This window comes from Rhipicephalus microplus, chromosome 4 (genome assembly GCF_043290135.1).
Source record: "Rhipicephalus microplus isolate Deutch F79 chromosome 4, USDA_Rmic, whole genome shotgun sequence".
In the NCBI taxonomy this organism is placed as follows: domain Eukaryota; kingdom Metazoa; phylum Arthropoda; class Arachnida; order Ixodida; family Ixodidae; genus Rhipicephalus; species Rhipicephalus microplus.
Window position 1 is genome coordinate 216,996,844 of NC_134703.1, and position 14,131 is coordinate 217,010,974.

The 14,131-nt window shown below is 45.7% G+C and overlaps 1 protein-coding gene across 11 annotated transcripts in view; it reads left to right on the forward strand.

The window, feature by feature from the left end:
* Nucleotides 1-14,131, forward strand: part of Fas2 (neural cell adhesion molecule fasciclin 2) — a 335,700-nt gene that overhangs the window by 39,976 nt on the left and 281,593 nt on the right. For all 11 annotated transcript variants that reach the window (XM_037423629.2, XM_037423630.2, XM_075893992.1 and 8 more), the window contains exons 4-5: nt 1,449-1,718; nt 8,663-8,781. In XM_037423629.2, coding sequence (XP_037279526.1) covers nt 1,449-1,718; nt 8,663-8,781 — 389 coding nt within the window. The remainder of the gene's footprint in view (nt 1-1,448; nt 1,719-8,662; nt 8,782-14,131) is intronic.

Sequence of the window (14,131 nt, forward strand, 5' to 3'; positions counted from 1 at the left end):
GGGTACAGGGAGACATGGGATGGACAAAGTTTGAGTGCAGGGAAGCTAGCAGCAAGATAGAATTTGAGGAGCGATTGAGAAAAATGGGAGATGAGCATTGGGCTAGGAAAGTTTTCAGCTGCTTGTACATGAAGAATGTTGATACTAAATGGAGGAAGCAAACTCGAAAATTGTCAACCAATTATATAGACAACAGCAGAATAATACCAAGCCAAAAGGAAACATCGGTTAAGGAGATGGTGAAGGAAACGGAGAGGGACATGTGGAAGATGGGAGTGCTTAAGAAATTGTCACTGGAGACCTACCGAACTTGCAAGGGAAAAGATCTACGACAATTCTCGGGGTAGCTCTCTGCTCTTTGAGGCTAGAATGGGAGTATTGCGGACCAAGACGTGCCGAGCAAAATACGAAGGCATAGACACGGTATGTAGTATGTGTGGAGAGGAGGAGGTAAATGGCTGAACATTTGATAATGTTCTGTAAAGGGTCCACCTTATGGTCAAAGATAATGGCACCAAATTTTTCAAAGCATTGGGGTGTAGGGACAGTGAAGGTAAAATAGGCTTTAAACGGGTAGAAATAACCAGGAGGAGGCTAACTGATTGGTGGCTACAAACGAGGCGCGAGTGAAATTCATTTCTTAAACACAGTGATAATACTTGACTTTATGGCTAGGTGGCATGAGCCACTGCCCGATCTAAAGGGCACAGCCGGATACATCCATCCATCCATCCAACCATGATGATGATAGTGGTGATAAATGCTTGCGAACATGCCACCTCAATAGTTGTCACCATGAAATACGGCTTCTGCGCAGGACACGTGCGCCACGCAGCACAAACAACTTTACAGGGTTATAGCACCCCACACGGTTTGCAAGCAGTGAAGAATGAAACGATGTGGATGCTCCGAGCGTCACCTCATAAAAAAAAGGCATTCTTTGGAGCAGCCTCACAAAAGAGGGGTGACGAACAATAGTCCTTGCTGGGTGCGAGTATTGTGCGTACCCCGCAAATGTTTTCCGACGTCAACAATACTTGCTTGACCTCTGCAATGTCCCAAGGGGACTCCCTGTCTTCTTCAAACCACCGAAAATGTCAATTTTATATGAATATTCGAGCGAGCACGCTTTCTTTCTTTAAAACCAAAATAAAATGTCTTATAGACAATGCTCATCACTAATAAGCTGTCAAGAGTGCCCCACGCACGCAGGACTGTCAAATAACTTTAGCATATAGAGTTTCCAAAATTGGTGTCGGGGGGTCCTTTGAGAATTCCTTGAATAGGCGCTGCCAGGGACGCCTTGGGTCTTAGCATTGCTGTGATTTCTCGGCAAGAAGCCTTTTAATGTACGACTTTGCACGCTTGCCATGCAATGGCCCCTCGCGGGCCATGACCAAGAGGCTTTTGCGCATGCCCTGTGTGTTGAATGAGTGTTTTCTTCGCAGATGACATTACGTGGGAGGACTGCCCGCAGAGCCAACACCTGATCCTGGGACAGCCAGGCAAGATTCGATGTCGTGTGCGAGGCAATCCTGTGCCCCTGGTGAGCTGGCTCAAGGATCGCGAGGAACTCGACCCCCAGCGTTACGAGGGCAAAGAGGACGGCATCTTGGTGCCAGTTGCGCAGGACGTAGACCGTGGCACTTACGTAGTCTCTGCCATGGTTTCCGTCACGGGAAAGTTCCAGAAGCGCAACATCACCGTGGACGTCTACAGTGAGTCGTGGCCCATACCTGCCAGATCTCCTGAATTTCGACGTTTTATTCTGTCAGTACGACTGTCATGAAAATCTCCCGGAAATTGAAATTTCTGTGCGTGATGTGGCCGCATTGACAAAAATGGTGGTCAATACTCTCCAGGCTTTTTGCGAACCTATCGCACTTTATTGTAAAGGAATTTAAAAGGCGTTCATATAAGCGTATAGTAGAATATCAGTGATGCGAAATGGCAGCAGATGCGGATCCACAAAACTTCCCAGCCAAATTCCACTGTGTCTATTGGGCCAAAATTGGTATGTTCCTGAACACGTTTTCTAATCGCCGCAGGTGCTATGAACTTTAGTACTGAAATCGTTGAACGAAGTTCAAGAGCAGCATGCTTGAAGCATCGGAAGTACGTGTGCAACCTGCGCACGCACTGTAGAAGACAGTGCGTGTGGTTGTTGTTGCCACCAAACGTTGGGTGCCATAACAACTGTGGATGAAACCGCAGTCGTTATTGACATCATTTTGTATGGCGACGACATAACTTATAGAACTCTGGAAGTGTGCACGTGGCCAACGCTCGACTAGTGAAAAGCAATCCTGCTTTCTGCAAACTCTGCGGACAAAACCACGGCAGATGAGATCATAGATAGCATGAAACGACTCAGTTTTGAAGACACATGTGCAGCATGTGCACGCTTATTGAAAACAAAACTACCGTTCGCTGCAACATTCGTGCGAAACACCACGGCCGCGATTACATGATAGCGACCTACGAGCTCCAAGGGCATGCAGCTAATGCAGCGGTAGACTAAAGGCTGTAAACACGTTAAAGAAAGGGCTAGACGCGTTTTGGCGTTCTAGTCAAATTTGGCGTTCCAGTGAACAAAGCTTCAACCCGTGCTTTCGTGGCAGTCACCTGTGCCATCCCGTTCGTTCACGTGTGTCCCAGGTAGATATACGCGAGTTGTTTTGACGGAAATAGATTTTACTAGTTGTTTTGATGACGTGAACTTTCTGGATGTGTGCTCCCCTTGGAGACTCTCTCCTTGTGGGAAACCCTATCTATTTACCAGTGGCAAACCCTACCCTCAAGTGTTCGGCCACTTCAACCTACTACAAGACCGCAGCTCTGAAGTTCGCGCTTGCGATTGGGACCCCCCCCCTTCCCTCTTGTTTTTAGCAATGTTTTTTTGTTCTGTTTTCTTTTGGAGCCAATAAAATAGCGAAAAATAATTCAACCCCCACCCCCACCCCGCCGCCCGTTTCGGAAATCTGCCGGATTCAGAATCCTTGAACTTTGCAGGTATGGTGGCCTTTCTCTAGGGTTCGTTGTTACCTGCAGTATCTTATAGAGAAGCATGCCCTCAAGGTGCATGATTATCTGCTCCCTTTAATCTGCAAAGGCCTGAAACGTCCAAATAATACTCAGTACAGTTAAACCTGGATAGTACGAATTTAACTCCCAGAAAAATTCGTTACAAAGATGATTTCGTTATATGCAGGTTCGGTCGAAAATTAGAAAAATAAACCCTCAAATTAAACAAAAAAGGGACTGAAGGCAGATATATTCCCAAACACTTATTTTACAGTAAAAAAAAACGCGATAGAAATTATATGAACACTCTTGGTGAGTTTTCGCCGTCGCCCCCATGTTCCGTAACAAGTCCAAATTGATAGCATACCCCCGCCCATCGCAACTTTCACTAGTGGATAAAAGCGCGTGAGCGCTGCTGAAGGAGAGATCAAATGAGTCGGCCCATCCCTATCGCCTGAAAAGTGCAGAAGGTAACCGTTATGTTGCTGCTATCAGCCTAAGCAGTTTCACATAGCGCCACAGGATGGCGCCTTTTATCGCTCCTATGATCATTGAAATAAACTTGCTGCTGGCTGCATAGGTTAGTCAACATTTGAACTGAGCCTTGTCTGTGTGCTGCCTAGGGAGAACATAACTGGCGACGAGGAGGCGACAGCTCATTGCACGCTTGAAGCATCTGAAGCATCTGGAGGGTCTGTGTCGAAGTGGCCAGAATACTCTGACGGCCCAGGCTGCCACGGCACCGCTCGCACATGATCATGGTGCCGCGTCCATTGGCGGTCATCTGGTTGTCTTAGCACTGCCGCATACCTTTGTTCGCCTCTACCGTTGCCTAGACGAAAACTACATGCGAAAACGTTCTCAGTGGTGTGGCTACGGCTCCTGCCGATCCTCTGTTGACCTGGAAAGTCTGAGAGATCTGATGAGACATCACCGTGACCGTAAGTCATGCCATAGTAAATCTAAAACCGTTTTTAACTTCCGGTTCATGAGAAGTTCAGCGTGGCTACAACCTGTTACTTCGTGCGGAGTGGTTCGGGATGTGAGCGAAATTCTCGCTATCTATGTGTGCAAATCATTCTCTAGCTGCGCTTTCTTCAGCTTCTCGTGATCGTTGAAATAAACTTGCTGCTGGCTGCATAGGTTAGTCAACATTTGAACTGAGCCTTGTCTGTGTGCTGCCTAGGGAGAACATAACTGGCGACGAGGAGGCGACAGCTCGTTGCACGCTTGAAGCATCTGGAGGGTCTGTGTCGAAGTGGCCAGAATACTCTTGACGGCTCAGGCTGCCACGGCACCGCTCGCACATGATCATGGTGCCGCGTCTATTGGCGGTCATCTGGTAGTCTTAGCACTGCCGCATACCTTTGTTCGCCTCTACCGTTGCCTAGACGAAAACTACATGCGAAAACGTTCTCAGTGGTGTGGCTACGGCTCCTGCCGATCCTCTGTTGACTTGGAAAGTCTGAGAGATCTGATGAGACATCACTGTGGTCCGTAACTCAGGCCATAGTAAATCTAATGCCGTTTTTAACTTCCGGTTCATGAGAAGTTCAGCGTGGCTACAACCTGTTACTTCGTGCGGAGTGGTTCGGGATGTGAGCGAAATTCTCGCTATCTATGTGTGCAAATCATTCTCTAGCTGCGCTTTCTTCAGCTTCTGTTTAATGGTCTGTACTGCACGCTCTGCTGCTCCATTAGAGGCTGGGTGATGAGGTGGTACAAGAATTTGTCGGAGGCCGTTTCTGCGCAATAAGATCTTGTATTCTTCACTCACGAACGCTGGACCATTGTCGGATACGACTACACGAGGGAGTCCATGAGTAGCGAACATTTTTCGCAGGCAACCAGTAGTAACTGCACTCGATGGGCTGGATATGGGGAACACTTCTATCCACTTCGAGTATGCGTCGACCGCTATGAACAAGTAAGCATTCCTTAGTGGTCCAGCTTAGTCTACATGAATCCGAGACCACGATCTCTATGGGAATGGCCATGGCTTGATTGGCACCCGTCTCGGTAATTGCTGATCTTCTTGGCAGGTGCGGCATGCTTGCACAGCTGCCGTGACCTCATCTATGGCTGGCCACCAAACGTGGCTACGGGTCACTGCTTTCATGTTGGCCTTTCCTGGATGCCCTTCATGTAGCAGTCTTAACACGTCGACCTGCATAGACGCATGCACAACCACCCTGCTTCCTAGCGGAATGCAATCACTCTGCACATTCATGTCACGAATACTAGTACCTAGTGTATTTTTTCTATGGAGCTTCTAGGGCAACTCCCCTGCCAGCCCAAAGAGCTTCGCGAAGACGTGACAGCAGCAGGTCTTCGCTCATAGCGGCCGCAATAGCTTGCGCTGATATCACTCTGTGGTAAAATCCTTGGAGCATAAAAATCTCCGGCGGGTTCTCATTTTCAAAATCGGCTAATGGAAGAGGAAGTCGGCTCAGGGCATCGGCGTGTGGAGTGTGACCACCAGGTGTGTACTTCAACACATAATCATAGCCCGAAAAAAAAGAGTGCCCAGCAGAGTAATCGAGGTGAGCAAGATCCTGGAATCGGCTTATTTGCCGCCAGAAGCCCTAAAAGTGGCTCGTGATCCGTTGCGATTTCGAATCGCTGTCTCCTAAGGTACTGCTTGAAACGTGTTACCCCGAACACAACTGCTAAGACTTCTTTATCGAGCTGGCTGTAGTTTCGTTCAGCTGTGGCCAAGCTTCTGGACGCGAAAGCAATTGGTCACTGTTCTCCCGACGCTTCCGGCTGGGCTAGAACTGCGCCAAGACCATATGGAGACGCATCAGTTACAAGCACTGTAGTTTTTTTCGTGTCAAAGTGCGCCAATGTCATCGGAAATGCCAAGAGCTGCTTACTTTCGCTGAAGGCCTCCTCCTGACGTGGTGCCCAGGTCCATGGTGTACCTGGTACCAATAGACCTTTCAATGGATTGAGTACCGCTGACGAGCGAGGGATGAACTTCCGGTAGAAGTTTATCAACCCCATAAAGCTTTGCAGAGTTTCTACGTCTTGTGGCCTTGGTGTCGAGAGGATGGCTTCCACGTTCCTGGGGCTGGGATGCAAGCCTTCAGCGGTGATGATGTGTCCTAAGTACTCAAAGCAATCTTTCATTATTTTGCATTTTGCTAGCTTCAGGCGCAAGCCGGCATCTTGGAGGCGTACCAATCGCGCTTTCAAAGTTAACCCCATTTTCGCCCGTACAGAAAAATATGAAAATTTGTCATTAACACTATCAATAAATGAATGGAATGCATTACCTTGCATTCTATAAGTGAACCATTTTGCTTCTATAAGTGAACCTTTTTTGTTTAATTCAGAATTGCTCACGTATTTAGAACCATGTCTCTTTCATTAACAATGATGCTTTATTCGATGTTGTATTGCTTATTGTATTTCTTGTTGTATTGCTTGCATTGATGTTTATGATTTTCTATACCGTAAAATTGTATTAACCTATAATTATTCATTCTCTGAAAAAATTTGTATTTATGTTCCCCCCCCCCATGTAACGCCCCTAGAAGGGCCCTTAGGGTACTTGAATAAACTTCTTTGAAGATTTCGCTGGTACCAAAATGATATGTCATAAAATGCGGGTTGTCGCGAAACCGGGGTACATATAATCAAAGTTCTACTTTATGTGAAAATTCGTTTTAGAGGTATATTTTAGCACTATAACTATTGCAAAACTATTTATTTAGTTTGTTATAACTAATATTTCAATATACGGATCATTATATTGGGGTCTCAGTGTATCTGAATTTTTCTGTATTGGTTGCATGCAAGGAATTGTGGTAATTATTCCGGGCCCTTGTTTAAAACGAATGTTGACACTTCTGATGCAATGACAAAGACTCGCTAAATAAGCATCCATAGTACACAACACGAGTGTGAACTGTTTAATTGATGAAAATATGACTCATATACCATATTTACTCGCATAATAGGCACACCCCAGTTTGGTAATGAGAAATCGGATTTTTTTCATTTCCGCACGTAATAGGCGCACCCCAAACTTGGGCGTGATTAGTAGTTCTGTACTGTACTTGCATGGTTGCCATTCGACGACCTCTCACGTAAACTGGAGCGAAGAAAACAAATAAATGAGAAAAGACAGTGGCAGTGCCGCGTCAGATGCGCTGGCTCGCTGAGTGTGAAGGGCAGTTGCCTGAGCATCGTAGTAACCTTTGCACCGGCGCCGAGGTGGTTTTGGCTGTGCGCGTTCTGCATGGAACGTGCGATAGCGTCCTCATCAAATGCGCTTTGAGTTTTCTGTCGGGCAAAACGTCGTTATTATCGCACTTGCTACCTCGTCCGCAATTTAAAAGCTTTCGGGCTTTCAGACGCAAGCTTTTGCCTTAGCTGCCATTAGGCGGACTTGCACAAGCTCGGCGGACTTTTGTCACCATTTATCTCCCTGTCGTGAACCTAAATGTTGCATCGCGCGCGCTGTTCATATGGGTCAGTGCTTGAAAGCGATCTTTTTGTCACCCAATATTCATGATGTCTTGTACAAACTTCCCGCAACAACATGCCAAACCGTGGGCTAGGCCGAATTAGCGTTGGTTGCTTTTAGGTGGTGGTTGAGGGCAATCAAAGTTTGGTTTTCTACGGAATCAACGTAACTCATTGCGGTGGCTTTATTTGAAGGAAAGGGGTCATGGGTGGCACTTATAGCACTTGAAGGTGGTTCGCAATTCCGTTGCAGTTTCTTTGGATATGGGGTGCAAGCCCATGAAATCGTGCGATCGGTACCGCTCAGAGCACAAAATTTCGGTGGTGGCCTGGAACGTACATCCACGAATTTTCGCGATGGCACTTTCTTTTCTCAGTTTTTTTCTCTGTTCATTCTGTTCCCAATGCGGATTATAGATAAGTTTTAATAATTTGAATGCTTGTAAGCACACCGCATTGCATGTCCGATTTCCGGGTACGCGAGACTGCATGTTCAACACGTTTTGCGCTAGTATGGCCTATGAAGAAGGTTATTTCAGCTTTAGTGCGGATATTCATGACTTCAGTCGCTTGCATTATTAGCAGTCTATGCTGTAGTTGGAAATAATATTTTTGGAAAGTTTACCCCACGTAATAGGCGCACCCTGAACTTGGCACCGGGTTTTTCGAAAAAAAGTGTGTCTATTATGCGAGTAAATATGGTATACAGGGTGAAGGAAACAAAGACACCGGTAGCATGCGTAAAGCTCACAACTGGCAAATAACCATCTGCATCACGCCATGAGTTCTGTCCACATTTTTCACCTGAATTTCTCTAAAATAAATGTGACACTTCATCATCGGTGAAATCTGTCGATGATGCACTGACATCCTCTGATCCTGTTTGTTCCCTGACCTACTTTGGTGAGGCAATAGAATAGAGTGGCAGATATCCTTGTTGATATTGAGTGCATAGGTCAGACCAAAGGATTGGAAACACAGTCTAGCTAAGTGCAAATTGAGATAAAATGAAATCTGCTCAGAAGTAAACTGGAGGTCAGTTAGAGAGGCCTGCATAGCATTAGAATGTGAACCTTTTGAGCGTTAGGGAACAGAGAAGAAGGAGGGAGAGCTGTCTTGGTCGAAGCAGGGGCCGTTGTTGAGACAACCCTGCATTCTCTTTCAGCACAACCCAAGATCTCGCCCACGGTGCTTGACTCCAGCGAGCTTGTCGAGGGGTCTCCGGGCACTTTGAAGTGTTCTGCTGAAGGGTACCCACCGCCTCTCTATTACTGGTTTGACCAGGTGAGCCTTTGACTTGGGATCGCTAAGTTAGATTTGTGCTTAGATCTTGCTATAACTCGTAGTGTCCATCATTTGTGAAGGCAAGACAACCTAGTGCTGCTAGGGGTAGGAAAGGTTGTCTGAGCTTATCTGTGGTAAATGGCTTCTTCCTCAGCTACTGCATGTGGTATGAGCAACTAGCACAAGTTTTCTTGCAGCACATTTTGTAGCTTGGAGGAAGCAAATGTGGGGAGAAATTGAAAAGCTGATGAACCGATGGTTTGACCAAAAAGGGTGTTTAAGTCATAGCACCATCTGAACAAAGTGATGGTGATGATCGAACTTGTTCGAATACGTACTTCCTCGGCGTTCCTCCGAATCTTGGCAGGCTTGTATCTCCGGCCGCTGCGTCTGACCAACACCGTCTGGTCCGACACCGTAGGGCGGCCGTGTGCATTGCTGCTTTACTGCACGATGGCAGGCTCAATGCCGCGACAGTACTTTCAAGTGTTTTTGAAATCGTACACGACGGAATTTTCATGCTTTGTGCTATCGAAGAAAGTCGAGAAGTTTGATTTTTGTACCACTGCATATGTGATGTGAACATTTCTCATGGAGGAAATCCGAGATTAAGCTGCAAATCGCTACGAAAAAGTACCAGGGATACCTGTGAGAGGCTGACAACCAGCCAAGCTTTTAGACTTTCGTGCGCACTGCCAGTGATATCGGTGTTATTCGTTTACAGTGTCTAGTGACAGCAATTTAGTTGGAACACAACATTTCGCTGAGTGTTAGTGATCACGCTGGAACGTTATTCCGAAAAATGTTTCCGAAGTGTGAAGAATCGGAACACTATGCTTGTGGGCGAACAAAGACGATTGCAATTGTTCGGGAAATGGCTGCCAAAGCTTATACGTCCTTGATGGATGCCCTAAACGGCAAGCGTTTTCAATTGCTGTGGATGGCTCTAACAATAGGGACGCGCAGCTTTATCCCATTCTAGTGACTCATTTTGTAAAAGAAACTATCACAATGAAAAGCCACCTTCTTTGCCTCGGGACAATTTAAGGCGACTGGTCAAAAGATTGGGCATCTGATTTTGGATGCGATGAGGTCCCGAGAATTGCCAGTGAAGAACTTGTTGGCCTTGTTTTCGGACAACGCGAGTGTTATGGTTGGCAATAAAAATGGTGTGTCAACGGTGTTAAAAGAGGTTGAACTAGCTTTGATTGGGATCGGTTGCTCGTGCCATCTGACAAATTTGGTCGTGCAAATAGGAGCATCATGTCTTCAGGTAAAGGTTGATGAAGCTTTGATTGACATTTTTTTTTACCCTGAAAAAAGTGTGAAACAGAAGGATTGACTCAAAGATTTTCAGCAAATGCAGGACGTCGAGGTGAGGAAGATGCTGAAGCATTTGTCAACCCGTTGGCTTTCATTGGGAAAGTCTTTAAAGAGATTTCTAGACCAATGGAAGCCATCTCTGTTTTTTGTGTGTGTGTGTGTGTGTGTGTGTGTGCGTGTGCGTGTGTGTGTGTGTGTGTGTGTGTGTGTGTGTGTGTGTGTGTGTGTGTGTGTGTGTGAGAGAGAGAGAGAGAGAGAGAGAGAGAGAGAGCTGAAGAAGTGCAATAAGCAGAGCCTGTTTTTGGAGTCATACTAGATTCCAAAGACTTCTCAACAAACCCTAACGAACTCTGCATTTACTCCAAGGTGCACTTTAGTCTTCGGAAAAAAGTGCCGACACCGATGTGGTTCCACTAAAAAGAAAAAGTGTTCATCTTGCACCTGAAGCCAAAAAGATGAAGCTTCAGACTACGGAATCCAGACGAATCAACCTGATTCGTGAAGAGCGCCTGTTTGTTTTTCTGTCATCGGAGCTACATAGGGCATGCTGCCTATTCTTGCAGAATGTAGTGCCGCTTTTTGAGAAAACAAATTGTATTCTTCAAGAACAAGCTCCCCATATTCACTTACTGAGAGGCCTTTTGAACCGCCCACTCGAACATCTCCTCACCAGATTTGTGCGGCGTGGTGTCTTGAAAGAATGCGATTCATTACTTGAAGTTTGCTATGGACTTGCAGAGAACCAAAGAGCAGACGAAGACCATGTTATTGGCAGCATGATCCCTTCTGTTGTGGAGACGCTGCACTCAAGGGAAACAGAACAATTATTTTCTGCTGTACGTCTGTACTTCACAGCATCTTGTGATTATATTCGTTACAAATGGCTTCTTTCAGCAGCGTATGTCATTTCGTCACTGCATTCCCTGGTCTTTTGCCACAGCAATGCGGGAAACCAAGAGTGATTGCAATTGATAAAGTCGAGGTCGAGTTTGCGAGCTTGCAAGCATATGATGTTCCAGCAGACATTTTGAAAGAGCCTAGGTGTGACGTGGAATGGGCGCGTTAGGGAGAAGTTGGAAGTATTGACGGTTCACTCAGGTTCCACAATATTTCACTTGTTATGCTGGGCATTCTCTTCATTCTCCAATGCTGAATGCTAAAGAATATTCAGTACCGTAAAAAAAACTCAGGGTTCTGCTCATCTGTGAGTGAAAAAATCCTAGAGAGCCTGATGATGGTGAAAGGGCACCAGAGTGGAACCTGCTTTGAGCAAAGTTACACGTAGGGCTTTCTCAAGCGGGCTAAGTCCGCCACAGCAAAATCATTACAAAAATAATGTTGCCCTATTGAGTTGTTGCTGGTAACTCTTTGAAGGATTTGTCTTATGGAGGCAAAACATGATTATGCTTGTTGCTAAAAGCAAATTCGTTACAGCTAAAGAAAAAAAAATCAGTACCCCCGCCCCTCTTTCCCGCTCGGCGGCGGTTTTACAAATTTTTTTGTTGCCAGGTTGGCAGGTATGTCTTGATCATATTAAAAAGCGCAGTTGTATATATTCACGGCAAGATCGGGCTATAGGTGGCAGCACCGTCCCGCGAGAGTGTGGATAGGCGATCAGCAGCGCGTATACGAATACACGCTGCGAAGCTTTATTGCGTGTGGTCTGAGCCGATTGTCGGCCATAAAATGCGTTGACTACAGTTTACTGTTATTATCTACGCTCTTTTCTACTGAATCGGTGCACAATGCCTATGCAAGGTTAACATTACCCACGAGTAATGCGCATTCTGCCTTTTATAGGGATGCTCACCCTGGGTGACTCTCTTCATGCTTTCGCACTAAATCACGTCTTTTCTGTTGTGTTTTACGTGGTTAGCTTGTGTTCCGCATGCTACGCACAGCTGTAGCATGACTGAACTACTTAATTACATCTTTGTCATCTGCATACTACAAAAGAGAGAGAAAGAAAGATAGTAGAAAGCCCGCATATCGGTGCTATTTGTTCACTACCCGCGTTCGCACCTTGTATGCATATGATTTATTATATTTTTTTGCTCCGATTCTGTTTACCATGAAATGTGGGACAGTTGATAAGTCTAGCAAAGAAAGCTTAGTGGCTGATAGCACTTTGCGCTACACTGCGTTTGCCACGTGTACGCACTTGTTCTTGCACCACTGAAAACATAAGAGTTAGGCTGAAAGCTTTCATCGATGCATTACGTGCATGACGATGCTACGACAAAGGCCTGGTTAATAGAACAAGCTTTTTTTTTTTTCAGGCAAAAAATTATTACTGCTTTCCGTCGGTCACTAACAATGCCACACTAACGCTGAAAACAATGTAAAAAAGATGAAATTTTCAGTGAAACTATATGACATTATATAAAAGGCATGCCGCCTGAATTGATTTTCAATGTCTGGGCTCTTTAATGCATTTTTAAATCTAAGCACACGGTTGCACTTGGTAACTCTGTTTTAAGTACAGTGTAAGTACCGATGTGTCACAGTTTATGCGATAGTAACACAGCATAATCTCATTAATTCGAACACGCTTAATCTGAACTTCCTGTTAATTCGAACTCGCGATGAGGTCCCGTCAAAGCTATGTGTATTCCAATGGGTGAAAATGCCTGGTAATTCGAACGCGCAAGCTACTTGCGACGGTTATTTCGAACATACCACACTTCGAAAATGCTCTCAGCACCCCGTCCAATCCCGCGGCAGCACCTGCCACACCTCATCGCTGCGGGCGAAAGAAATGAAAAGAAAAGAAGAGGCTGCGGTGGAATGTTTGCACTCTCTCAAATTCTGATCTGCGATGCGTCCGTGTCACGCTTCTCCCTTTTTCGTCCCTGCCACGTAAAGACCCTTCTCCTTCCAATGCCGCGCACGAAGAGATAGAGACAGAGAGAGAGAGAAAAGAAAGCTGTGGTTGTGTTGAATGTGTGGTTAAAGGAAAGGAAAAAGGCACTATCTTCTACAGCCTTTGCTCCTTGTGGGCGCACGGCTCTGTGCCTTGAAGGGGGAGAGGGGGTCTCTCACGTGCCAGTGCCAGGCTTCCCCTTTCCCATCCCTGCCATGTAACCCTTCTCCTTTCAACCACGCACGCAAAGAGAGACATAGAAAAAAAATGCTGCCGTAGAGTGTTGGTTTCTCTCAAATGCCGATCTGCTTCTCTCTGCGTGGAGATGCTCCTCCTTTCTCATCACGTGCTGGCCATGCTGCGGCTGCGTAGCGGAGTCGTCGTTGTCATCGTCTTTAGAAAGTGTCGGCCCTGGACACTTCCGCGCGCAATTTCTTTTGCCAGGAGAATGCTGAAGCCGAGGTAGAAATGCTTTCCAAGCTGCTTGCGAAATGGATTGACTCACTGCAAGACAAACGTGTGCAGATGCGCATCACTGATTACTTCAATTCATAACGGATGTCCTGTGGTTTGTGAATAAATGTAAGTCTTATGAAACTTCCCCTTCGTGTGTTAGCTCAATGCACATGCGCCACTGCATGGAGAGCCCTCCGTTTATTTACCTTTTATGATTTCGAAATTCTTTTAATTTGAATAAATTTTCAGGCCCCTTTGGGTTTGAATTATCGAGATTCGACTGTATTTACATATAAATATAGTAATATTTCTATGTAGTGGTACCACGGCCAGATAAACACAACTAAGGCTCCTCGCATGATTGATAAGCTGCAGTGCTGTAGTTGTACACCTACCAACCTCATGCAAATGCATGGGCTAGAGCCTGTTTTTTTGTTTTTTTTTTTTACAGCAGAGTCGCCATAAAATGCTACATTCACACAGCATTTAATAGTCACCATGTTTGGTAGGATGCCAAGAGCTTTTTGCGATGTGCTTGAAACAGAAAGCGGCACTTACTCTGAAATTATTCTGATGAGTGGAGGGTACGACGACAATTAACAGCACTGTGGAAAGTTGCACTCGCCGATCTTATTACACTGCATTAGCAGTTAAGCAAGATAAAATAATTTCGTACGTACTTTTAGGTATACGTAGAAATAGTTACAC